The sequence below is a fragment of the Diabrotica virgifera genome, chromosome 9 (genome assembly GCF_917563875.1).
Source record: "Diabrotica virgifera virgifera chromosome 9, PGI_DIABVI_V3a".
Taxonomy (NCBI): Eukaryota; Metazoa; Arthropoda; class Insecta; order Coleoptera; family Chrysomelidae; genus Diabrotica; species Diabrotica virgifera.
The window spans coordinates 162,147,313-162,175,147 of NC_065451.1; the positions used below are offsets into that span (position 1 = coordinate 162,147,313).

Here is a 27,835-nt window from a genome sequence, read left to right on the forward strand (position 1 = left end):
GAAAATGTAAAAAACATTTTTTTCTTAGAATTACTTTTTACATCGATTTACATGGTTAAAATGTAATAAAAAATTCCCGCCCCGAGATGGGGTGGCAACCACCCCCAAGGTTTTAGCGTACAGCGGTATGATATAGAAAATGATCCTTGGACTATTCCCTAGCTTCTGTGAAAATTTCAAGTAAATCCATGCTGGACGAAAAAATTGTGAGCCAAAATGCTTCATTTCCTCGACTATTAGCGCGCGTTTTGATAACGCGCGATTACAACTACAGTAAAACCTGTTTTACCGGCCACCTGCCAAAAACGGCCACCTGTACTAACGGCCAGTTTAAAAATTCTCCAAACCAATTATATGGGCACTACAAAAACTGTCAATACCGGCCACCTTTCAATATCGGTCTATAGTTCTTTCATTTTTAGTGACCGTTACTGACAGGTTTTACTGTACATACATTTTACTTGAAACCATTTTTGACCTCAAACGCGCGTCAGCGCGTTATTAAAACGCACGTTAAGCGCCTGTCATGTGAACGGGCTCACATTCGTGTAAATTAGGTGTGCTATTTTTTTTTATTTCTGTTTAACTTTAGATTATTTTGTATTTGAAAATGGACTGGGGTAAAAAGGACGTATTTAAATTCTTGCAACTATATGAAGACGAATCGGTAATATGGAATCCCGAACACAGTGACAATAAAAACAGAAATCTGGTCTACGATGCTTGGAAAAGAATAGAAATAAATATGGATGGGAAATATCCCATTGACGAATTAAAGAGAAAGAAGGAGTCTCTGATGGCGTCGTATAGAGGTTGTCGGAATAAGATTAGGGAATCAACAAAAAGTGGATCAGGGACGGATGACGTATACAAGCCAAGCTGGTTATACTATGAGAAAATGGCCGGTTTCCTTCTGAATAGAAACAAGGCAAAAGTTACAATGAAGTCGGAGGCGGAGGTAAGTAAATACATAAGATCTAACAATAAAACACTGAAAACATTAATTTGTTTTCATTATTTCCACAAAATTTATTAAAAATTAATGTGTAACTGGCAGAGTGCCTTTCTTTCGGCAGTCTTTTCGACAGAGAGTCTCTTTCGACAGAGTGCCTTTCTCCTGTGATGGGTTTTTACAATGCGTCTACAAGTCTCTAACTGAATAGGTTGAGTAGTGGGAAGCTGTTGGTCGTTCAGAATTATATCGGTATTACTTATTTATTAATTTCCATAGATAGTCCAGGGCGCATCTGTTTGGAGATGGACGTTGAGAGGTGACTCAAATTTTTTTGCAGCAATTGCTTGAAAATAACTCAAATAATAATATTTGAGTTATCCTCCCACTCAAAATGGGTCGGAACATTGTTTAAATAATAAAAATGTCAAAATATGAAGGAAAAATTCGATGTTTTTATTGGATTTTTGATTATAACTTTAAAACTATTCATTTCTGAGAAAAGTTGTACTGACATAAAAGTTGCGCAATTAAATTTCCTACAATATAGAATTGGTTAAAAATTTAAAAAATAGTCACCCTTGTTGCCAAATAGCAATAATTGCGAAAAAAAACATACAAAAACAAGTATTCGCATTTTACGTTTTTCAACCATTTATGCTACACTTAGGACCTTCACATTTTACCCAGAAACACTTTATAATATAGTAAAACAACACTGCAAATTTCATTAAGATCGGTTTAAAGATTTTGCAAAATAAATTTTAAAATCCAGCTTTCGCAAAAAAAATTAATTTTTTTTAAATGTTGCAGGACTGGAAATAAAGCAGATAGCAAGTTGAATTTTTTTTTGCTTATAGAAGTGTACTGTACCTTTCATTTGCCGTTTAAAAAATTAAAATCGATTAATTACCACGGCGTCAGGAATTTTTTTAAATAAACATTAATTTTTGGTGCCACGCGCAGGACAGCGGTGTTCGATTCACACAAGTTGATTTCCACCAAAATTTCTTCCAATCTTAATCTAATATATTATTTTCTTACTCTATATTTTGTTGTATTTTAATATTTTAATTCCACAAAAATCAAACTAATTTTATTATTGTTTGTGAAATATTGTTTAATCAATTGCATATCTAACAATAAAACACGAAAACGTTTGTTTTCTATACTTCCACAAAATTTATTATATCTAAGTGACTACAGCTGTTTCGGCGGAGTGCCTTTCTCAAGTAATATAGTTTACAATGTGTAAATAGTTTACAATGTTTACAATGTGTCAACGAGACTATAATAAAAAAAACAATAGAATTTTTAACTAACCAAAACAGTATAAAACTAAACAAAGACCCCACAGAAAAATACCGAAAACAAATTAAACTAGCCATTGAAAATTCAAAATCAATACTAAATCCAACAGAACAGAAATACCTTAATATTATGAACCCACAACCTCCTAAATTATACTCTTTTATTAAACTACACAAACCTGACCACCCAATAAGACCTGTAGTTTCTTTTTATACAGCTCCGTCATATAAAATTTCAAAAAAACTGTCAGATATTATTACAGAATACACTAAATTTTCACCTAAATTCACCGTAAAAAATACACTAGAACTAGTTAATAAAATACAACATTTTCAATTGCCCAAAAACTCCAGACTAATTTCATTTGACGTAAAAAATCTTTTTCCTAGTGTTCCTCCTACAGAAACTTTTGTTTTAGTTAAGAATCTTTTAGACCATAATAGTACAAATCCGATCATTGCATCTGAAATTTTACACCTTCTTGAAATTTGCATAAATCAAGACTATTTTGAATTCAATAATCAAATATACACAAACAACAGTGCAGGACTTATTATGGGTAATCCTCTAAGCCCATTGCTATCAGATATATTTATGAACCAACTTGAAACAACAATTTCTAAACATCCCGTATTTAAACAGTTCTTATATTGGTGGAGATACGTGGATGATATACTAGTATGCTTTACAGGAACTAACAGACAACTTGACCAATTTCTATCATATATTAATTCACTTCATAATAATATTGAGTTTACAGTAGAAACAGAACAGAATAACTCTATAAACTTTCTAGATGTAACGATTTCCAGACTACACAACAAACATGAGTTCTCCATATATCATAAACCTACCCATACTGACACAACTATACACAATTCATCATCCCATCCTACACAACACAAATTAGCAGCCTACCATAGCATGATACATAGACTGACAGAAATTCCCATGACAAAAAATAACTTCGAAATAGAACTAAACATCATTAAACAAATAGCAGTAAACAACGGCTATAACGAACAAACAGTTAACAAAATTTTAAACCAAAAACTCCATAAGAAAGCCCTGAAATTAGTGTATCCACCACCACAGAAAGAACCCAGTACCTTCTGCTCTCTCACATATACTGGCAAGATAACAACAACAATAGCCAGATACATAAAAAAGAAAGGAATAACACCAGCTTTCAGAACTAACAACAACTTAAGCAAATATATTAAGAACAATAAAAGCCGAAAGAGAAAGCAACTACAGAGTGGTGTGTACAAACTAACTTGTGGTGACTGTCCGAAAACGTACATCGGTCAAACTGGCAGAACTTTTGACAAACGGATAGCAGAACACAAAAGGGCATTCAACAATAGAAAAACAGACACTTCTACATACGCACTTCACCTTCTAGATCATAATCATTCTTTCAATGAAGAGTTTCAAATTCTACATATTCAAAATAAAGGCCTTAAGCTATCTTTTTTAGAATCTATGGAAATTAATAAACTGAAAAATACAGATATAATTCTGAATGACCAACTCGAGACAAACAGCTCCCCACTCCTCAACCTCTTCAGTTGAAGATTAAAAAGGCAAACACATTGTAAACTATATTACTTGAGAAAGGCACTCCGCCGAAACAGCTGTAGTCACTTAGATATAATAAATTTTGTGGAAGTATAGAAAACAAACGTTTTCGTGTTTTATTGTTAGATAAAATGAACTTCCATCAAGTAACGGTCGAATCCATCAATCAATTGCATATGTTTAAAAATAATAAACTTTTATTCTCTAAGTTAAAATATATGAACAAAGAAAGTTTTTGCTAAAAAAAGTGTTATTTCAAAGGATAGAATATGTGTTTTTATTTTGCAATAAACAAATTTATTTATTTATATCGAAATGTAATAAAAATTATAATTTATCAATCATTATCAAAGATCATTGGAATGCCCAATCAGAGCAGACTAACCGCTGTCCTGCGCGTAGCACCAGTAATTAATGTTTATTTAAAAAAATCCTGACGCCGTGGTAGTGAATAGATTTTAATTTTGCAAATTGCAAATGAAAGGTACAGTACACTTCTATACGTAAAAAAAAATTCAACTTGCTATCTGCTTTATTTTCAGTCCTGCAACATTTAAAAAAAAATGATTTTTTTTTGCGAAAGCTGGATTGCAAAATCTATTAAACCGATGTTAATAAAATTTACAGTGTTGTTTTACTATATCATAAAGTTTTTCTGGGTAAAATATGAAGGTCCTAAGTGTAGCGTAAATAGTTGAAAAACGTAAAATGCGAATACTTGTTTTTGAATGTTTTTTTTTTCGCAATTATTGCTATTTTGCAACAAAGGTGCATTTTATTGTGTAGGTGCAAATTAATAGTTTTATTAAAGTTATAATCAAAAAACCAATGTTGTTCTGGAGCTATTTTCTTGTGGCATTTTTATAATAAATTACTTTTAATGGGAAATAAGCCACAATTTTATAAAAAAAATAGTATATTAAGTATGGAGAGCGGTAAGGGTTTTATACCGATCGAAGACAATTGTTTGGAGGAGGAGCGGAGCGACGACTCCAATTATTGTCTGAGATCGGTTACCCTTAACGTTCGACATGCTTATAACGTTTTTTGCACGATTGATAACATTATAAATTATAAAATTAAGCATTTTCGTCATATTGACTAGTTTCATTCATTTTATCAAGATAGATACTTTGGTTGTTAGGTAGTAACTAGGGTGCATAACAACCATGGATAATTGAGTTTTTATTTAGTTGTCAATATAGTATAGTATAGTTGATCCAAAAGATGGCATAACCCAGACATCCAAAGTGAAAGTTATCCTTTAACACCAAATTGTTCTATATGGTCCACACACTGTCCAGAAAAAAGTCACACCATTTTGAGCGTCGGGTTTGGGGGGAGAGGGGGGAGAAATCGGTAAATTCGTAGTTTTTTAAGTTTTTCGCCAATATCTCTAAAACTGTGCGGTTTAGCATGAACAACCCTCTATACAAAATTGTTCTACACTAAATTTGAAATAAAAAGGCCCTATGCATAATCTTTCTAAAATGAATGGTTCCAAAGTTACGGAGGTAGTATAGTATAACTGGTCCAAAAAAAGGCCTAACCCAAACATCCAAAGTAAAAGTTTTCCTCCAACACCAAAATGTTCTATATGGTCCACATATTGTTCAGTAAAAAGTTTCACCATTTTGAGCGTCCGGTTTGGGAGGGAGATGGGAGAGAAGCCGGTAAATTAGTAGTTTTTTTACGTTTTTCGTCAATATTTCTAAAATTATGCTTTAACGTAAACAATGTTATATACAAAAATGTTCTACATAAAATTTAAAACAAAAAATGTTCTATACATAATTGTTATAAAATCAACGGTTCCAGAGTTACGGAGGGTGAAATGTCGAGGTTTTCGATACTTTTTATATATTTTGGGCAATATTTATGATGTAACTATACCAAAAACCCAGACATCCAAAGTGAAAGGTATCCTCCAACACCAAATTGTTCCATATGGTCCACATAATGTTCAGAAAAAAGTCACACCATTTTGAGCGTCGGGTTTGGGGGGAGAGGGGGGAGAAATCGGTAAATATAAAAAGTATCGAAAACCTCCACTTTTCACCCTCCGTAACTCTGGAACCGTTGATTTTATAACAATTATGTATAGAACCTTTTTTGTTTTAAATTTTATGTAGAACATTTTTCTATAGAACATTCCTTACGCATAGTTTTAGAAATATTGACGAAAAACGTAAAAAAACTACTAATTTGCCGACTTCTCTCCCATCTCCCCCCCAAACCGGACGCTCAAAATGGTGTAACTTTTTACTGAACAATATGTGGACCATATAGAACAATTTGGTGTTGAAGGAAAACTTTTACTTTGGATGCCTGGGTTAGGCCTTTTTTTTGAACCAATTATACTATACCACCTCCGTAACTTTGGAACCGTTCATTTTAGAAGGGTTATGCAGAGGTCCTTTTTTATTTCAAATTTAATGTAGAACAATTTTGTGTAGAAGCTTGTTCATGCTAAACCGCTTAGTTTTAGAAATATTGACGAAAAACGTAAAAAACTACGAATTTGCAGATTTCTCTCCCCTCTCCCCCCCAAACCCGACGCTCAAAATGGTGTGACTTTTTTCTGAACATTATGTGGACCATATGGAACAATTTGGTGTTGGAGGATAACTTTCACTTTGGATGTCTGGGTTTGGGTCTAACTATACCATACTAATAATTTTAAGTACAATTTTGATTATTATAAATTAAAATATGAGCGAAAGTGAATTCGAAGAAATTGAACGGGCTTGGAAAGAAGGGTGTTCCGCAATTATTCCCGAAAAATTCAAAATCCGTTATCAAAATACCTACCAAAGTTTTAAAAAATGGTGCGAAGGCAAGAATTTAAGAATCGAAGAAAAGACTCTATTGGCATATTTCGTTCAAAGACATATGCAGTTGAAAGCTGCTGGAAGCCTCTGGGAGGATATTCAATGATTAAATCCACCGTTTTTCTTTATGATGGCATTGATATTTCCAAGATTTCAACTTTGATCGCGTATTTGAAGAGAAAAAATGTTGGATACTACTAATGTATGCGATTCTGCAGGAGTTTCTGTTAGAAGTGAAACCACAGCCCAAACAAGTGGGATTTCATTAAATAATTTAACAAATTGTACCATAAGTTTCAATATTAATAAATAATTCGTTAGTTTTCTTTATTCTTTCAAAAAATAAATTAAAATTAAGAGATTTTTTAACTCGACGGTAAGTGAATTACTTACCGTCGAGTTGGAGTACTTACCGTCGAGTTGGATTACTTACCGTCGAGTTGCTAGTAAATGTCACCTACTGACGTAAAATCTGTCACGGTAAACAGTCAAAAATGATCAATCGTGCAAAAAAAATATTTTATTAACGTTTCGAAGCCCAAATCGGGTTTCGTTTTCAAAATAAAATAGTTTTAGTAGTATTTTGTATTTTGACAACGAAACCCGATTTTGGCTTCGAAACGTTAATAAAATAATTTTTTTGTAAAATTGTGGCTTATTTCCCATTAAAAGTAATTTATTACAAAAAAACCAATAAAAAAATTTTTCCTTCATATTTTGACATTGTGATTATTTTGAAAAAATGATTTTTTTTGCGAAAGCTGGATTGCAAAATTTATTTTGCAAAATCTATTGAACCGATCTTAATGAAATTTACAGTATTGTCTTACTGTATCATAATGTTTTTCTGGGTGAAATATGAAGGTCCTAAGTATAGCATAAATGGTTGAAAAACGTAAAATGCGAATACTTGTTTTTGTAGGGTTTTTTTGCAAATATTTCTATTTTGCAACAAGGGTGACTATTTTTTAAATTTTTAACCAATTTTATATTGTAGGAAATTTAATTACACAACTTTTATGTCAGTACAATTTTTTTCGGAAACGAATAATTTTAAAGTTATAATCAAAAAACGAAGAAATATATCGAATTTTTCCTTCATTTTTGGACATTTTGATTATTTAAACAATGTTCCGGACCATTTTGAGTGCGAGGATAACTCAAATATTATTATTTGATTTATTTTTTTCAAGCAATTTCTGCAAAAAAATTTGAGTCACCTCTCAACGTCCAAATGTACTAATATTTTTACAGATGCGCCCTGGTCTAAGATTCTAATACAGATAACTTACGCTACGGGCCAGTCAAGCGTTGCTGCGCGATATTTTACAGCTCAGTCTGGCCATCCACTACACTCACCGTGGGACCCATTTTTCCCGATTCATTTTACTGCTCTTCTTCTTCTTCAGGTGCCATCTCCGCTACGGAGGTTGGCAATCATCATAGCTATTTTAATTTTTGAGGCAGTAGCTCTAAGTAGTTGTTTTGAGCTGCATCCAAACCATTCTCTCAGGTTCTTCAACCATGAAATTCGTCTTCTTCCGATGCTTCTTCTGCCATCTATCTTTCCCTGCATTATGAGTCGTAGGATGCCATACTTCTGGCCCCGCATCACATGTCCAAGATATTGTAGCTTCTTTTCTTTAATTGTAAGTTCAACTTCCTTCTCTTTACCTATTCTTCTCAGTACTTCATTGTTCGTAACTCTATCTACCCAGGAAACCCTCATAATTCTCCTATAGGTCCACATTTCAAAGGCGTTAAGTCGTCTCATTGTCTATACATTTAACGTCCATGATTCCACTCCATAGTATAGTACACTGTAGACGTAACATTTTGTTAGGCGTACTTTAAGAGCTAATGTTAAATCTTTGCTACATAGGACCTTTTTCATTTTGATAAAATTAGAACATGCTTTTTCGATTCTGACTTTTATTTCTGCAGTGTAGTCATTATTTTCTGTTATAAGTCTTCCTAGGTAAGTGTACTTTTTTACTCTTTCGATCTGCTGGCCCTCTACTATCAAGATTTCGTTAGTATTATGGTTGTTTTTACTAATTTTCATAAACTTCGTCTTTTTGATATTGAGAGAGAGTCCGTACTCCCTACTACACCTTAGTATTTTACTCATGAGTCTTTGCAGGTCTTGTAAACTATCGGCTATTATTACTGTATCATCTGAATATCTGACGTTTTTAACTAAGACTCCATTTACTCTTATGCCGACTGTTTCATCTTCCAGAGTTTCTCGCATTACCTCTTCAGAATAAGCGTTAAATAATAGAGGTTGTAATATGCAGCGTTAAGTGATTCCTCTCTTTATTTCCATTTCTTCAGATGTTTCTTTTTCAATTCTTACTATTGCTCGCTGATTGTAATAGAGGTGTGTTATTAGTCTTAAATATCTTTCATTTAGGTTTTTATTTTTTAGGATTTCCATGAGTCGATCATGTTTTACTTTATCAAACGCTTTATTGTAGTCTATAAAACAGACGTAAAGAGGATGGTTAACATCCAAACATCTTTGTGTCAGCACGTTGAAGGAGAATAATGCCTCTCTGGTACCCATAGCATTGCGGAACCCATATTGAGTGTCACTAATATCCAGCTCCAGTTTAGAGTGTATTCTGGCGTGGATAATTTTCAATGGAATTTTCAAGGTATGTGACATTAACCTCTGATTTGAGCCTACATCTCCCGTTTGGCTATCTACGGATGTACTAGCTTCTCTCTGGTCATGAAATAGTTCCTCGATATACTCTTTCCATCGTCGTAGTTTTCGTTTTGTCTCCATTATAATATTTCCATTTTTGTCGAGCAATATATTTGAGGTTCTTCTATTTCCTATTCTGGCTAGTTCTTTGACTTTTTTATGTAGGTTGAAGTTGTCATATGTGTTTTGCAGTTCTTCTATTTCTTTACATGTTTCAGAGAAGTAGGTTTCTTTAGTCTTTTACTTGGCTCTAATATAGAGGTTTTGAAGAATTGCCACTGCTGTTCTACGTTGCAATTATTTCCTAGATTTCTGTCTAGATTTGTGTTGATTTCGTGTTTCAGATTTTCTTTTGTTTCTTCTGACTTTAGTTTCTGTATGTTAAATTTATTGTTGTTGCGGCTTTTTTGCGTCTTTTTTAGTTGAAGTTGAAACCTAGCAATAAGAAGACTGTGATCAGAAGATACGTCTGCTCCTGGATATGCCTTTACTATATGGAGCATTTGATACTGTTCATTAAAAGAATGATTATGATCTAGAAGTTGACGTGCGTACGTAGAATCTTTTTTTTATATCATTGATTCTTGTACGTGAGATAGTTATAGGATATCCAAGTTTAGTTCTACTGTTTTGGATATCCTTCCTTTGCCTGTCGATTTTACATCTAAACATTTTTTATGCTACAGTTTGCTTCACTCCCGCTTTTAACATTTAATATACTTTCCGCTGTTCTTTTTTTAACCAGCACGTAGCCTATTTGGTTGGCTATGTTTCCACTAGGCGAGATCCAAGTACACTTGTAAATATCTCGATATGGAATACATGTCGAACTTATAACGATATTCTTTCCAGCTGCCAGTCCCGGATTAAGAATCTTGAGGCCCATAGACAACCCAAGCTATGAGGCCCCTTAAGACCTCCGCCTTCTCTCTCCAAAACCATCTCGGTTAACCCCTCCATCTCCATCCTCCATCTGCAGTTTTAAGTTCAATCCCTTCTCTCTGTAATAATTTACTGACAGCGTTGATGCGTTCTAAAATTGTTGCTAAAAACTCATTCATTACGAATGTTTCTTTTTTTGACATTTCTTTCAACGAACACTTTTAGCCTCTTAAACTGTTTCATCCTTTTGATTAGTGTTTTCAACAAGGGAATGCACAGCAGATTTAAAGACGCTGTAACCTTTAGACAAAGCTCTTGTTGCGTTAGCCCTTGCATTCCATCTAATGCTGCTTATTCTTTTAATGATTAGATCGTGACGAATGGGATCGCTTAGTGGAGTTTCATTTAAGCATTTGATCATAACTTTTCAACAGTTGGTAGAGGCTGAAAAAAAAAATTGTACACGAACTGAACAAACCCCAAATACCATATTGCTCCAACGCAACTTTCAGCAGCACTTACTGTGCGGCAAAAGGAATGTAAGTTGCAAGTTTGTTAATCTTGGATAAATGAGCCTGGATACCATTATATTTGCCTGACATGTTTGCTGAATGATTGCCCGTCATGTCAAAACGATTAAAACAACAAAAGAAAGATTTGCTCCGGTATGGCTACTTATGTGAATGTGAGAAAACCCTATGTACGATATATAATGTACACCCTGTGTACGATAAAGTTCTCGGGCGGCCCTTCCGTCCAGCGTTTTTACTTTTTTACCAAAATTTGCTGCCCCCCGAATTCTGCCGCCCTGGGTTATATGTAAATCCAGCCCTGGCCTTGATACGAACGTCATTGAAAATTGGGGCCAATTCCTAGAAATCAAATGTAGGATAGAGAAAGCAGGATCTGCATTTCAAAGAAAGACTAAAGTGTAAAGCTAAAAAGTTGAGTCGGGGACTCAACTTTTGAGGCTCAAAAATTGAGGCTTTCGAAATGTGGCTTTATAGTCGAGTCCTGAAGATATAATCATCATTATTGGCTCCAGCGCCCATGGTGAGTCTTGGGCTGTTCGAGAATCAGCTTCCATTTCTTTCCAGTTTATTTAAAAGAATATTTTGTACTCCTGGTCTATTTAAGGTTCTGATATTCCACGTTTCCAGCATTCCACACTTAAATTCCATAAGACTTCGTAGTAGTAAATTTTTTACAAAAATTTGTTATTGGTTCTATTATTATCCAACTCTCCCTCTTTATCCTGTCTTGGGACTGGGACTGGCACTGACAGTGATTAAGCTACTGAATCCACTCAGCACTTACCAGCGGGGAGTTACACATTAGTATAGCATTGGGTTATTTATCTTTGGCAATTGTTGATCTGAAGGGAAATGGAGTTGCTTATTTTCAAAATCCCTAACGAGTCCAGTATTCTGAAATACAGCGCAAACTGTTCCTTGACTATCATACTCAGCAAAAATCAATAATCAGCGTCAACAAGAGCCAATAACACTGCACTGAAATAATGTTTATAATTTTAGTATTTAGATAAACTGTTAATTGGAGCATGTAGTATTATATTGTTCCCAATCGATCGCACTAATTTAGCCAGAAAATTCAATCTCTTTTGAAATAATTATACTTTTTTTTCTTAATATTTTTAACCTTTCAGGACCCGTGGACAACTATGGACGATCAAAGCAGTGGTGAGGAGAACGACCCCATTGAAATAACCCCCGAGGATTTAAATGAAATGGACGAACTTTTTGAAATAGAAGGTATGTTTAGTTATAATGTTTTACATACAGTATGGTGCAAATGATAGGAATAAATTATTTATTTCGTAAGTCTGCAAGAAGTTGTCAAGCTTGCTCCTGTTTTCTGTTTCCTCGGCCTCCTGATTAGTTACTTGTTTAATTGATACCGTCCCATCATTATCTTCATCTTGACTCTCATTATTTTCGATTGAATCAGTTTGAAACTTTCCTTGATGTTCGAGGGTTCGTGAACTATCTCCGTTTGCTTAATACATTATTGACCCAGGGATTGTCACGCCCTCCGATTTTTTCTGAATCAACCACTTATAGACTAAGAGCCGCTATAGGTGAAAATTCTTAACCATTTTAGGCACGACGGGACCATATAACTTAAATAGTAGAACCTAAAAGAAAACGTTTGAGCACTGTGCCGTCACTTTTCAGTGGCACATGCGTCTACAGTGGCGCATCAAACTTTCCACTTATGGACGGGATACATAAATTAAAAAATACCCTCCCTCATTACCAGAATTTAATTTTTTCCACTTTTTTAAGTTTTATGTGATTAAGACATAAGATTCATCGTAATTTTAACCCACCACCCCCTCTCCCTGCCACCACCATCAAAAACTTTATTTTTCGATTTTATTTTTTTTTTTTTGGTGGGATGCAATCAATTTTAAAATTTCAAAAAATTTACACGCATAGTTAAGGCTTTTATAAAACACTTCTATTTTTTATAGACCTGTAGGTTGAATGTACATAACATCAAAAAAATTTTAAATTTTTTTTTTGAAAAAAAGTATATAACTTTTTTTTACGGATAGCTGCAGATCTAATTTTTTCTTAGTCTTGTGTATTTTATCAAACACTATATTTCTAATTTTTTTCAGATTTTTCTGTAACGTTAGTCACCTTCAAAAATCCAAAAAACTGTTTTTTAAGGGGGTTTTGGGGGGTTTGAACGTGTTTTAAACGTGTTGAACGTGTGTAAAGAACTCAGTTACTTCAAGTTACATATAACCTATAAAAACAAAATTGATTTGATATATTATGAAGTCTATAAAATAGGGAAAATTCCCCAAAACCCCCCAAAAAACAGTTTTTCGGATTTTTGAAGGTGGGGAGACTTACGGAAAAATCTGAAAAAAATTAAAAATATAGTGTTTGATAAAACACACAAGATTAAGAAAAAATTAGACCTGCAGCTAGTCCTCAAAAAAAGTTATACGCTTTTTTGAAAAAAAAATTTCTTTTAATTTTTTGAGGTTATGTACACTCTACCTATGGGTCTATAAAAATAGGCATGTTTTATAAAAGCCTCAACTATGCGTGTGAATTTTTTGAAATTTTAAAATTGATTGTATCCCACCAAAAAAAATAAAAACCAAAAATGAAGTTTTTGATGGTGGGGGCAGGGGGAAGGGGGTGGTGGGTTAAAATCACGATGAATCCTATGTGTTAATCACATAGAACTTAAAAAAATAAAAAAAAATTAATTCTGTTAGTAAGTTCTGTTAACTTTTAATTTATTTATCCCGTCCATAAGTGGAAAGTTTGATGCGCCACTGTCGACGCATGTGCCACTGAAAAGTGACGGCATAGTGTTCAAACGTTTTCTTTTAGGTTCTACTATTTAAGTTATAGGGTCCCATCGTGCCTAAAATGATTAAGAAATTTCACCTATAGCGGCTCTTGGTCTATTAGTTGCAAAGTGCTTCATATCATAAGTTATTAAAAAGTACATCCTTTCAATAGGGCTTTTCATTCACAGTCATTTGTTTCGAGCTTCTGTCATGTGTCACATAATATTAATATATCTACGTCGTACGTTATTGGTATTACCAATGATACAAACCGAAGACGTATGACGTAGATATATTAATATTATGTGACACATGACAGAAGCTCGAAACAAATGACAATCGATGAAAAGCCCTATAATAACCGTGCAAGTAACGTGTGATATAAAATTATTGTCACCATAGGTGGCTCTGAACGACAGAGACAGCTATAGTGCATGTCTATTATTAATTCAGATATACTTTCCAGTTTACAGCTTCAACTTTGACAGATACTTGTCAGTGTACGTACGTCAACTTAAAAAAAAAAAGGAATGTGTGTGTGTGTGAACTTTGTACGCAAGTTATACTTCTATTATACCTAATATAATCTAACTTCATATTATGATTTCAACGAAATCAATATACCTATCTAGTAAACAGTTTTTTGTATTGTATTTCAATATTAAACTAATTTTAGAAAGAACTAATAGAATACCAAAAATTAAGATAAAAAAAAGGATATTACTTTGTCAGGATTTGAACAGGGGATCTCCGATCCCTAGGCGAATTCTCTACCGATCAGCTACCACGACTTTTGTATTCAGTGGATCATTTCTCGGACATAATTACAATCTCGGTGACAGATAATTTAAATGAAAATAGACATTTTCAATAATACTTATTAGGAGGAAGACCAATCCACAGACATAAAAATTGTAATAAATATATTTACTAAAAAGACTAATAATAATATATTCTTTTGACGCACACCTCATTTGCCCTACATAACTTAAAAGATGTAGCGACTATTTAATACCATACTGTCCGTGTGCGCATGCGCCGGGGAATGTAAAAATTCACCCTCGTGCCTAAGGCTACGGCTCCACGGGCGGGAAATTGACGCTAGCAGTAGCGGGAAAATTACGGCAGCAGCACAGCTGTAAAATCTTGGCTCCACGAGAACGACAATTTACAACATGCATAGCGCCGCATCTGGCCGCATCTTGGTTTGTAGTGGTTTCATGCAGAGTCGGCGATAAAGGGCCTGCCTGCGATGGATGCACTGCAGGCGGGCGCTCTTATTTGACGAGCGACAAGACACAATACTGCAGTTGAACAGTGGATTGTGGATTCAGAAATCGGCTAGTTGAACCCCAGAATTTTATAATCCGTCTTTACAATAGCCGAGTTGATTTCCGAAGATGGGTAAATTGATTCCCGTTGCCATCTGGGGCTTGGTCGGTGTACTTAATGTTTTCTAGGAATGAGAAAACAATAAATTATTTTATAACATATAGTTTTGTTACAAAAATGTATACCTATATATTTATAATAAAAAATATATCCTACATTGACATGCTAAATCTATGCTAAGGTATTTAAATGCCAGTCTAGGGGTATTATGTACGTTTTTGTCTATTTGGCAATAAGAAGAAAACCAAAGGTACTATCCCTTGCAAGATAATTCGGATGGAATTCCCCAGATTTTTTTGTGCTTGATATCGGCCCAGTCTCTTAATCTGGGGAATTCCATTCGAATTATCTTGCAATGGAGAATATATATATATATACCATGGACGGAGAACATTTACTTAAAAGAACTTTGGGCAATATTCAAAAGTTCCATCTATATTCATAAATGGTGTCCAAACCTGTTAAAAATTGTAAAATGCTGTTACAGGAAAACATAATAGTTTGGTTTTCTATGTCGTTTACCATTAGAAAATCCTCGTTTTTGTTGGTTTTCACCTAGAAATGTTTTAATGTTTATGAGTTTCTTCCATACTTTTTGGTAATTTAGGCAGAAGAGATCGTCGGGCGTTATACATATTTTCGGACCAATTCCACATCTTTGGTAGTCAAGGTACTAATATCGCCATTTCGTAATTCCTCATGCAAAATTTTCATATCACCCATTTTCATAGGTCCACTGACATCTTCTACGGTCTTTCGCTTCAAGGAGTTACTTAACATTTGACGATTGAGCACATCTTCGTTTAATTCACAATGATTGTGGTCATCCATAATTTCCGTCACTACGTTGTCCCCTTGGGTTTTTAAAAATGCTTTACATTTTTCTTTTGTCTGCGCACAAAAAAATCAACGCTTGTCATCATGCCGTCATTTTTTAAAGATTTGTGAAAACGCTATTTGAAGCCATTCCTGAGAAGACTAATAAATATTTTTGAAAAAAATAAACGCAGAATTAAATATTACAGTATTATCGAGGGTCAAAAGCCCCTGAGACCTTCTATAATGTTTATTTTAATAAGTCACAGGGGTAAAAAAAATGAAACTTCCTGTTTATTCTAAGGACTTTTAGCCCCCCGTATTAATGTAATCTTTCATTATGTGTTTAAATTTTTCAAAAATACTTATTGGTTTTCTCAGGATTTAAAAAAAATGAATGCGTTTAAAAATATTTCGATCAAAATTTTGCGCCTACGGTCTCAAATAGGGTTAAAGTATTATCCATTTTTGTAATCAGTATTTCAAAAGCTTTTAAATGAGGTGTCACATGATGTACTTTCCCATTTAAAAAAATCAAAGTTATGCCTGTCACCTGAAGAGGCATCGCGTAAAGTTCGAAACATTGATGCTATATTACACTATGATTATTTTAAAAATCGACCTGTCCCAGTGTTTTGCTTATGTGCTAAAAATAAATAAGTTAATAAGGGGGTAACACTTATTCGAGCGCACTGTATGTATTACATTTTATATTTGATTATCATAAATGCATAAGCAATAAAATAATTACAAATTAAAAGCTATTAAAAGGTAATTGGAAGGATTACGATTCCCGGGATTCAATTCGACCATCTAAATATTTTGACCCTTCTTAATTTAGATATTTACCTCCGCCCCTGTAAATTACTGTAAAAATGGGTCTGGACTTATCCATCTGCGACATGACCTTGACGACGCGTCTTTTACCGATCTTGAGCGATAGTTTACAGCATCGTGGAGCCGCCCAGTATTATCGTTGTTGGTTTCATTTATCACTCTTCATTTTGCTGCTACTGCTAGCGTCAATTTCCCGCCCGTGGAGCCGTAGCCTAAAGAAGTACCTATAACTTCAAAAACACTATAATTGAACATAAAAAGTACCAGAGGAAGCAAAATTTTAACTTTATACGAATTAAAAGGTGTTGAGATTGGGTAGCTTTTCAACGTGTTTTCAATCTTTAGTCTTTGTCTGGAAAAGTGGTCATAACAACGCTGAATATAGCCGCAGTTGGCCGTAACGTCACACTCCGGCGGTCTTTCAGATTAAAACAAAAGACTACGTAACTTTTTACACGGATAGCTTTGGTCCCAATAATTGTGGATCGCTCGTTATGTTGTTATTTAACATAAAATTTTGTAGATTCGCTTTGTATTTATTGATATGGCGTATTGTTTGCTTGCTAACTCCATAGATTGGCCATAATGATCTGATAGGTTCACCCTTTGCATATCTGTCTATTTTCAAATTGCTAGTTTTGTTCAATATTATTTATTTGCTGTTGTCATATTGAAAATACGTTTTAAGAATAGCAAAGTAAGTCTTTTCTAGCGTGTAACCACACGTTCAGCGTAACACGAAGTGGTAGATAACAAGACATTGATTTCTAGGAATTCTTCAAGCATTGTTGCTTGCTATCGATATTGCGTTATACATCTCCCTTACAGCGTTTATAGTTTCCGTTGAGTGATTTGCGGTGACGCTATTTCCATAAAACCTCAAAAAATGCAATTTGAGTAGTGGAAAATCATAGCACGGATAATCTGCAACCCAGATAACCGCGTACGGATAATCGAAGTTATATTGTTTATGCACACGTTATTCTCGTTCCCTTGAGAGCATTCCAGAAAAGTCTCGGTTCGCTCGATTCTTCAAAATAAGGTATTCCGGAATATTATATCGGCAACGTTGCAATTCTTCTTCTTCTTCTGCAGATGCAAATCCACTAATTTATGTTAGCTATCACATTTTCCATTAACTCCCTGTTTCTTGCAATATGTATCAGAGTTTGTATGTCGTCAATCCCTGGCCATTGCCTTATGTTTCGGAGCCAGGACATCTTCTTACGTCCCATTCCTGTCTTGCCCTCAATTTTACTCTCGATTATAAGTTGGAGGAACCGGTATTTTTCATTTCACATAATGTGACCTAGATATGCCGTTTTCCTTTTCTTGGTGATTTCGAAAAGTTGGCGTTCTTGTATGTTGGTGTATCTTTAGGATACGGCGATAAAGCCACATCTCGAAAACCTCCGATGTTTATATCCCTGGTTTTGAGTGTCCAGCCCTCTACGCCATATGGCAGCACCGACCATACGTATAGTCCAGAAAGCCACTGCGCATCCGCTAGGAAAAATATTCTAATTCGGATTTTTTGCACAATCTTACTCAAAAAGGACTCCTTTTAACAAATTTCCATGTTGCCAGGACCAAAAGGTGGTCAAAAATTTTTTAAACGTTTTTTTTTGTTTTTTTCTTAAAATTATTTTTATTGCATGGAAAAAAGTTTTTTTAGGTTTTTTGGATCATTCCAAACAGAAAAGGTCTTTAGTGACTTTTTTCTAAAAATGATAGTTTTTGACATATAAGCGATTAAAAATTGAAAAATTGCGAAATCGGCCATTTTTAACCCTCAAAGACTATGTGAAAAACTGAAAATTTGAATGTTGCCAAGGTAGGTAGATATTCTTTAAACATCGATTGATGAAATCCCGAAGAGTTTTTTGCAATACAATATTCAAAACTCCTTTGTTTTTTAATTGCGAATCAAGCGTGCGCGACACTATTTTCCACCGACAGTATGGTGCAAATGAAAGGAATAAATTCGTTATTTCGAAAATCGGCGACTTTAAGGAAAAATCCCGAAACAGGTCGATTTTTATTTTTAAGTTATGATATTGTGGCATGTATGGTATACTAGTGACGTCATCCGTGTGGGCGTGATGACGTAATCGATGATTTTTTTAAATGAGAATAGGGGTCGTGTGGTAGCTCGTTTGAAAGGTTCTTCAATTCTCTATCAAGTAATGTAAACATTTACATAATTTCTTATACAGGGTGTCCTTCTACTTCTTTTTTTGTCAAATAATTTAATTTAATAAAAATTTTTTGGACACCCTGCATAAATAATTATGTAAATGTTCATATTACTGAATAGAGAATTGAAGAACCTTTCAAATGAGCTAGCACACGACCCCTATTCTCATTTAAGAAAATCATCGATTACGTCATCACGTCCAGATGGATGACGTCACTAGTATACCATATATGCCACAATATCATAACTTAAAAATAAAAATCGACCTGTTTCGGGATTTTTCCTTAAAGTCGCCGGTTTACGAAATAACGAATTTATTCCTTTCATTTGCACCATACTGTCGGTGGAAAATAGTGTCGTGCACGCTTGATTAGCAATTAAAAAACAAAGGAGTTTTAAATATTGTATTGCCAAAAACTCTTCGGGATTTCATCAATCGATGTTTAAAGAATATCTACCTACCTTGGCAACATTCAAATTTTCAGCTTTTCACATAGTTTTTGAGAAACAAAAAAACAAAAAAAAAAAACGTTTAAAAAATTTTTGACCACTTTTTGGTCCTGGCAACATGCAAATTTGTTAAAAGGAGTCCTTTTTGAGTAAGATTGTGCAAAGAATCCGAATTATAATATTTTTCCTAGCGGATGCGCAGTGGCTTTCTGGACTAGTAGCACTTACTAAACCTTAGTCTCAGTTGAACAGGTCACAGGGTTGTTAACTCTACGGATTTTTCCGTAGATCTACGGATTTTCGAAATTATTTCGGATTTTCATATATCGACCACATTTCTACGGATTTTTCAGCTTCAGCCATCAAGAAGCTAAAATGCGGATTTTTTTACTCTTAAGGTGTCATTCTTCTTCTTTTTTGGTCTATCAAGTACCATTCTTCTTCTTTTTTGGTCTGTCAAGTGCCATTCTTCTTCTTATTTGGCCTATCAAGTGTCATTCTTCTTCTTTTGGTCTGTCAAGTGTCATTCTTGTTCTTTTTTTGGTCTGTTAAGTGCCATTCTTCTTCTTTTTTGGCCTATCAAGTGTCATTCTTCTTCTTTTTGGTCTGTCAAGTGTCATTATTCTTCTTTTTTTGGTCTGTCAAGTGTCATTCTTCTTCTTTTTTGTCTGTCAAGTGTCATTCTTCTTCTGTTTTTGGTCTGCCAAGTGTCATTTTGTCAGATTTTTGCACTACGGATTTCTACGGATTTTTTAAGCGCCCTCTACGGAAATATTCAGTTGCGTTGTTAACAACCCTGACAGGTCAGTACCTTCCTGACGTTTACGAAAGCTTGTCGAGCTTGCTTAATGCGACATTTTTACTTCCCTGTCCGATGCCGTCTTCAAAAAGCCACGTTCCCATGTATTTAAATTTGCTCACTCTTTCAATGGACTTGGTATTCAGTGTTAAGGTGGAGTTTTCAAGTGCATCCAAGTTTTTGGAGATGATCATGAATTTGGTCTTTTTGGTATTAATCTCTAATCCCATTTGCTTATGATTCAATAAAATTGTGTTTTGACTGAGAAAGTTTTGGGGTAGTTCTGATTTCTTTCATTATATATAGAATTTCGGCTGCTGAATCCGAATGTGAGGTTTGCGGACAAAATTTCGTGACGGAACATTGAAAAAATCGGGAAAAAAAGCGAAAAATTTCTGCTTTTTCTCGCTTTTTTGCTTAAATCTCGAAAAATATTAACTTTTAGTAAATGATCTGTTAACATAAATTAAAGTACTTAAAATTCTCTACAAATATCACAATTTACTTTTTTTTTCAGACGAACCGTTCGGTCTAAAGTGCAAGTGGAAAATTGCGAATTTTGAATGGTCTGTGCAAAACCCACTTTACTTTTTATTAGAATGCTGTCATTTGATAAATTTCTCCTAGTTTCTTATAAATACATAATACATTTCTACTACCTATAAATAAATAAGAATTATTTCCAATAATTCTTCTTTTTTTTTATTGACAGAGTAAGATTAATTAATCTGTTAATAACGTGAGGTCGTAAAAATTACAATGATGTAAAAATGATTAACGCTTACTTGAAGAAAGTTGAGGAGGATAGGGAGCAAGTTCAAAGACGTTCTACTGCACCATCTTTTAATTTCAAAACTCAATGTTTTATGTGTGGTCTCATCATAACACTTGAGTTTATAGAACAGCAAAGTAAAATGACAACCAACCGCAATATGGTGTATCAGGTTCGAGTTTTAAAATTTAAAGAAACTGTTATAAAACGAACAAAAGAACGTGATGATACGCACGGATAGCTTTGGTCCCAATAATTGTGGATCGCTCGTTATGTTGTTAACATAAAATTTTGTAGATTCGCTTTGTATTTATTGATATGGCGTATTGTTTGCTTGCTAACTCCATAGATTGGCCATAATGATCTGATAGGTTCACCCTTTGCATATCTGTCTATTTTCAAATTGCTAGTTTTGTTCAATATTATTTATTTGCTGTTGTCATATTGAAAATACGTTTTAAGAATAGCAAAGTAAGTCTTTTCTAGCGTGTAACCACACGTTCAGCGTAACACGAAGTGGTAGATAACAAGACATTGATTTCTAGGAATTCTTCAAGCATTGTTGCTTGCTATCGATATTGCGTTATACATCTCCCTTACAGCGTTTATAGTTTCCGTTGAGTGATTTGCGGTGACGCTATTTCGATAAAACCTCAAAAAATGCAATTTGAGTAGTTGAAAATCATAGCACGGATAATGTGCAACCCAGATAACCGCGTCCGGATAATCGAGGTTCTATTGTTTATGCAGATGTTATTCTCGTTCATTCGAGAGCATTCCAGAAAAGTCTCGGTGTTGGAGAAATAAATTCCCAACATTAATATTTAGTAAAACTATATTTTGTTTCAATATTTTATTTAGTGGTTTGCGCCTTGTGTACACTTCACAAAGATGTTTCTATGTTTTTATGTTCTATAATTCAAAGTGTACACAAAGGCGCAATATTCAAAAAAAAAGTTCGTTGCCAAGGTGTTGTTATATAGAATAATAAGATAATAAAAAACGGGAAAGTAGGGCGTGTGTCCGATCCCACACAAAAATTACTTTAATACCAAAAGTTTGTGCTATTGTAATAAAATATTAGTTGTGAAAAGTGTCTTTAGTTATTCCTAGCTTCAGAAGTGTAAAACCAGTGTAAAATTATTTCCTTGGTGTTGCAAAAATCCAACATCAAGTTTGATCCAGTCGAGCCGGAAATAAAAAGAAGCTAGGAATTACTCAATTTCCAGAAGGTAAGAAACACACCTAATAAAAAAAAAGAAGAAATTATTGAACAAAAAAGAAATTATTAGAAAAGAAATTACAAAAAAGAAAAATCATTAAAAAATTAATTTTGTAAAACGTCAAGCTCATACAATAGCGCCATCTATGTAAAAGAGGGCGAACGACCGACGTCGAATGGTTATCAAGCGATCGAGAGAAATAATCGATGTTTTATGAAATCGATCATATATGAAGTGACAGAAAACTGACATTGACAGTGAATACAAAATTAAATAAATTGACTGTTTGTGTTTTGGTTTGTAAATAATCGTCAACATTTTTGTTATTTTGATATTTAAAATAGTTTTTTTTACCTTTTAAGTTTTAGGTAGATTCATATAAAAAAAAAATGCCCGCTAAAAAGGATATTGAAATGCTAAAAACTAAAAAATCTCAAGAAATTCAGTCTATTAAAACTATTACAAGGTTTGTTGAAAAACATTTGGACAAAGAAATTTCTGAATTAATAATTAATCAATTACAAACTAGGAAAGACTTACTAATAGAAAATTTTAATAAACTTCAAGATCTTCATTGTGAAATTTTATGTTGTGAACAGGGGTATGATTCCATTGATAATATTAGAGAGGAATACTTTGACACATTAGCTAAAATTAATAGTCAACTCTCAAAAACAGTAATACAGAGCGTAAGTACTAATCCACAAGATGTAAATAATTCTTTTTATTCTTCAAATATTCCACGAATAGAAATTCCTTGTTATGACGGCAAAGATTTAACAAGTTATAGACCTTTTATAGATTTATTTCTAGCTGTTTTTGATAGAAATAAGTCACTGCAAAATGTTGAAAAACTTTTTCATTTAAAGAATCATTTGGAAGGAGAGGCAAGAAGCCTAATAAATGATCTACCTCTAACAAATGACTCTTATAATGATGCATTGAGAATGTTAGATAACCGTTATAACAATGAAACAATATTAATAAATTCTCACATTTATTCACTACTTGACATTCCCTCCATTCAAAAAGGAACTTCCACCGCCTTACGTGAGTTCATTAGTAAAGTGAGACAGCAGTTAGGTGCACTAAAAAACTTAAAGCAACCCGTAGAAAGTTGGGATATGATCCTTATTTGCATTTTAACTAAAAAACTAGATCACTATACTAATAGATCATTTCAAATTGATAGGGACAACTCAAAATTGCCAAATTTAAAAGATTTCTTATCTTATATTGAAAATAGGGCTACAGCTTTAGAAACTGTAACCACTCCAGATAAAAAATGTAGCACTAACAAAGAAAGGTATCAAAAAACTCACTTGGCTACAAGTAAAGTCAAATTAGAAACCAGGTGTAGCTTTTGTTCATCCTCAGGCCATAAAATTTATAATTGTTCCAGTTTCAAATCTGTTTCAGTAAATGATAGAGTGTCTTTTATAGACAGTCATAAGGCTTGTCGAATTTGTTTGAATAATCATCCTGGTAGGTGTAAAATGAGTTTCAGGTGTTCAGTTTGTCGAGAAGAACATAATTCTCTTCTGCATGTGGACAGACAAACTCCATTAGACAGCACTGGACAGGGTAACAGTGGTAATGCAGACGATAGGGTGACTACATTTGGTTCAATAAATGAAAACATTAATAATGTTCTGTTACCAACAGTGAAGGTAAAAATTAGAACAAAAAGGGGTGATTATATCACTGCCAGAGGTCTCCTGGATACAGGATCTCAAATATCATTAGTAACAAGTAGATTGGTAAGTAAATTAAACTTAAAAACATTTAATAATAATGTCAATATCTTAGGTATTTCTGAGAATATTACCAATGTGCAAAAGGCTGTAAATTTAAAAATTGAGTCATGTGTGTTTGATTATAGCACAAATATAAAATGTTCTGTGGTTGATAAAATTACTAGTGATATACCACAAACAAATTTCAATGTTTCAAATTTAAATATTCCTAAAAATATTAAATTGTCTGATGATGACTTCAATAAATCTGGCACAATTGATATATTGTTTGGGGCAAATATTTCATTTCATATTTTGCTCTCCGATAAAATACAAGTAGACCAGATTATATTACAAAATACTCTATTTGGGTTCATAGTTAGTGGTTCTGCTCCATCACTACAAATTTGTAATTTTTCTGCTTTTCATTTAAGCATGAAAAATAATTTAGAAAATATTGTTTCTCAATTTTGGGAAACCGAGAAGGTTCCAGAAATTTTTCCGGAATATTCGACAGAGCAGGAAGCTTGTGAGATTAATTTTGAAAATTCTTTGCAAGTAATAAATAATAAATACCAAGTTAAATTACCATTAAAACAAAATCTACCTGATTTGGATTTAGGAGATTCATTTTCTGTAGCATTAAAACGCTTTGAAAATCTAGAAAAAAGATTTAAAGTCAATCCTGAGCTGTACTCTCAATACAAAAGTTTTATTGATGAATATTTAGCTCTAAAGCATGCAAAAATAGTAAGTCTTAGTACATATGACTTAAATAGTGGTTCTTTATACTTCATGGCTCACCATCCAGTGATACGTGAAGACAAAAAAACAACAAAATTAAGAGTAGTCTTTGATGGCAGCATGAAATCAAAAAAGAAAAAATGCATCAATGATTATCTCTATAATGGTGCTGTAGTTCAAAATGAGCTCTTCGATATTCTTGTTCTTTTTAGAAAATATAATTACGTCCTTTTGACAGATATTAAACAAATGTATAGAATGGTTTTGGTACATCCAGACCATTGCCAGTTACAAAATATTTTGTGGCGAGAGAAAAATGGCAGTTTACAATGTATTCAACTTCAAACTGTAACATATGGTTTAAGAAGTTCTTCCTTTTTAGCTACCAGATGTTTGGTAGAATTAGCCCGAACTGAAGGTAAACGCTATCCTTTGGCTTCTAAAGCTCTTCTTAATAACACCTACGTTGATGATATTTTGTGTGGGTGTGACACAATCGAAGAAACGATAAAACTAAAAAATGAACTTATCTCGCTGCTCAAATTAAGGTCCTTCGAGTTGCACAAATGGTGCTCAAATAATTTACAAATTTTAAATGATATTCCTAAAAATAAACAAAATTTTGATGAAATTAACATCAGCAAAAACGATTTAACGGTAAAGACTCTGGGATTGACTTATGATACAAAAACAGATAATTTTAAATTTAGTTGTCCAAAAGTTGATATAAATGAATGTGTAACTAAAAGACAGATTCTCAGTTTTGTTTCCAAATTTTATGATCCTTTGGGATTAGTGGGCCCATTTTAGTAGCTGCTAAGGTAATTATGCAAAAACTTTGGTTAAGTAAGGTCAAATGGGATGCTATAATTTCCAGTGAGTTACTTGACACTTGGAAAAATTTTGTTGAAAGCTTAATGAGCATGCCCACAGTGACTGTCCAAAGAAATTTAAACTTTACTGGTGCTCTTCATATTGAAATAGTTGGCTTTTGTGACTCCTCCTTGATTGCATATGGAGCTGTTATTTATGCGAGGACTATTTTTGAAAATAAAGTACATGTAAATTTGATTTGTTCCAAATCTAGGATTGTTCCTATAAACAAAAAACTAACTATGCCAAGACTTGAACTGAACAGTGCTTTGTTGCTTTCAAAACTATCTCACAAGGTTTTTGAACTGTTAAAAGATAAAGTCAGTAAGGTATTTTTATATTCAGATTCAAACATTGTCTTAGCTTGGATAAAATCCGAACCTTTGAAATTGAATCCCTATGTTGCCAATAGAATTATTAAAATTCAAGAAATGACATCCGAATTTAAATGGTTGTATATAAACACTAAGGAAAATCCAGCAGATTGTCTTTCTCGTGGACTTGAACCTCATGAAATTAATTCAAACAATCTTTGGTTTAATGGTCCTGAAATTCTTTCAAATATTGAATTCTTGCACTTTGAAATTCCATTTTCTACTCCAGACCATTTGCCTGAATATAAAGTTGTCACTTTAGCTAAGGTCAAACCAGAATCTTTCTTCATAAAATTCTCTAGCTTAACAAAACTTCAAAAAATAGTGGCTTATTGCCTACGATTTGTAAATAATATAAAAAATAAAAATAAAAAGATTACTGGAAGTTTAACAGTTGTAGAACTAGAAAATAGCCTTAAAACCATTATTAAGTATGAACAAAGTTTTCATTTTTCTGAGGAAATAAAATGTCTAACCAACAACACAGCAATTAAGTCTAATTTAAATTCTTTATATCCTTTCTTGGACTCTCAGGGACTGTTAAGAGTTGGTGGTAGACTGGAGAACTCAGATATTTCTTTTAATAAAAAACATCCTTTGATCGTTCCCAAAAACAATCATATCACTGATCTTTTGATTCACAGAGAGCACTTAAGACTTTTACATGCAGGTCCGAAACAAGTTTTAAGTTCATTAAATCAAAATTTTTGGATTATTAGTGCCACTAAAGAAATTAAAAGCATTTTGCACAAATGCGTAACCTGTTTTAAATGTAAGGCCAAGTGCAGTGAACAGTTAATGGGATCTCTTCCTGAACAAAGGGTACGTTCATCGAGGGTCTTTCAGAATGTTGGTATAGACTTCTGTGGTCCCTTCCAAATTAAACAGTCACGGATTAGAAAGTCTATAACGACAAAGGCATATATAGCATTGTTTGTTTGCTTTTCTGTGAAGGCAATTCATATGGAGTTACTCTCTGATCTAACAACAGATACTTTTTTAGCTTCATTAAAAAGATTCATTTCTAGAAGGGGTAAACCATCCAAGATCTTTTGTGACAATGGTGCCACATTCAAGGGAGCAAATAATCAACTTCAAAAACTTCTAAACGACAACATTAAGTTAAACAACTTTTGCCTTGATGATAAAATTGAATTTTGCTTCATCCCAAGTTATTCTCCAGTATTTGGGGGTCTATGGGAGGCCGGGGTGAAGAGTGCTAAATATCATATAAAAAGGGTGATGGGAAATAATATTTTAACATATGAGGAGTTTAATACTTTGATTACTCAAGTTGAAGGAATATTAAATTCAAGGCCTCTTATGGCAATTAATAATGATTCCTCTGACTTAGAATATTTGACCCCAGGTCATTTTCTAATAGGTGCTCCTTTGACAACTTTCCCTGAAACTAATTTAACTGAGATTCCTGAAAATAGATTAAAATTTTGGAGGTTGTGTGTTCAAATGCAGCAGCATTTTTGGCAAAGGTGGTACCAAGATTATCTAACACAACTTCAAAACAGACCTAAATGGAGAAAATCGTTGCCAAATTTACAAGAAGGCATGCTTGTGCTTGTAAAGGAGGACAATGTTTCTTCTTTTGGGTGGCCTATAGCAAGGATTAATAAAGTTATTCCTGGTAAAGACGGAAAGGTAAGAGTGGTGGAAGTAAAAACTAAAAAAGGAACATACTTACGTTCTGTCACAAAAATTGCTGTTCTTCCAATTAACGATGAACAAATTTAAATTATTTTTTTTTTTTTTCAATTTATAATAATAAATAAAATTTAACTTTATAACTATTTCTATTTAAATTTAAAACTTTGTAAAAGTTTTATACTTATATAAGCAATAAATTCTTTAAAAAATGTGTAAAAAAAAGGGGTGGAATATATTGTTTTGGTATCAAAACCAAGGCCCCCCAGCATGTTGGAGAAATAAATTCCCAACATTAATATTTAGTAAAACTATATTTTGTTTCAATATTTTATTTAGTGGTTTGCGCCTTGTGT

The 27,835-nt window shown here is 33.4% G+C and overlaps 1 protein-coding gene across 1 annotated transcript in view; it reads left to right on the plus strand.

Moving 5' to 3' along the window:
- The window catches only part of LOC126891783 (uncharacterized), a 73,156-nt gene that overhangs the window by 17,496 nt on the left and 27,825 nt on the right, over window positions 1-27,835 (plus strand). The window contains exons 2-3 of the mRNA XM_050661054.1: window positions 593-958; window positions 11,937-12,042. Coding sequence (XP_050517011.1) covers window positions 611-958; window positions 11,937-12,042 — 454 coding nt within the window. The 5' untranslated portion in view covers window positions 593-610. The remainder of the gene's footprint in view (window positions 1-592; window positions 959-11,936; window positions 12,043-27,835) is intronic.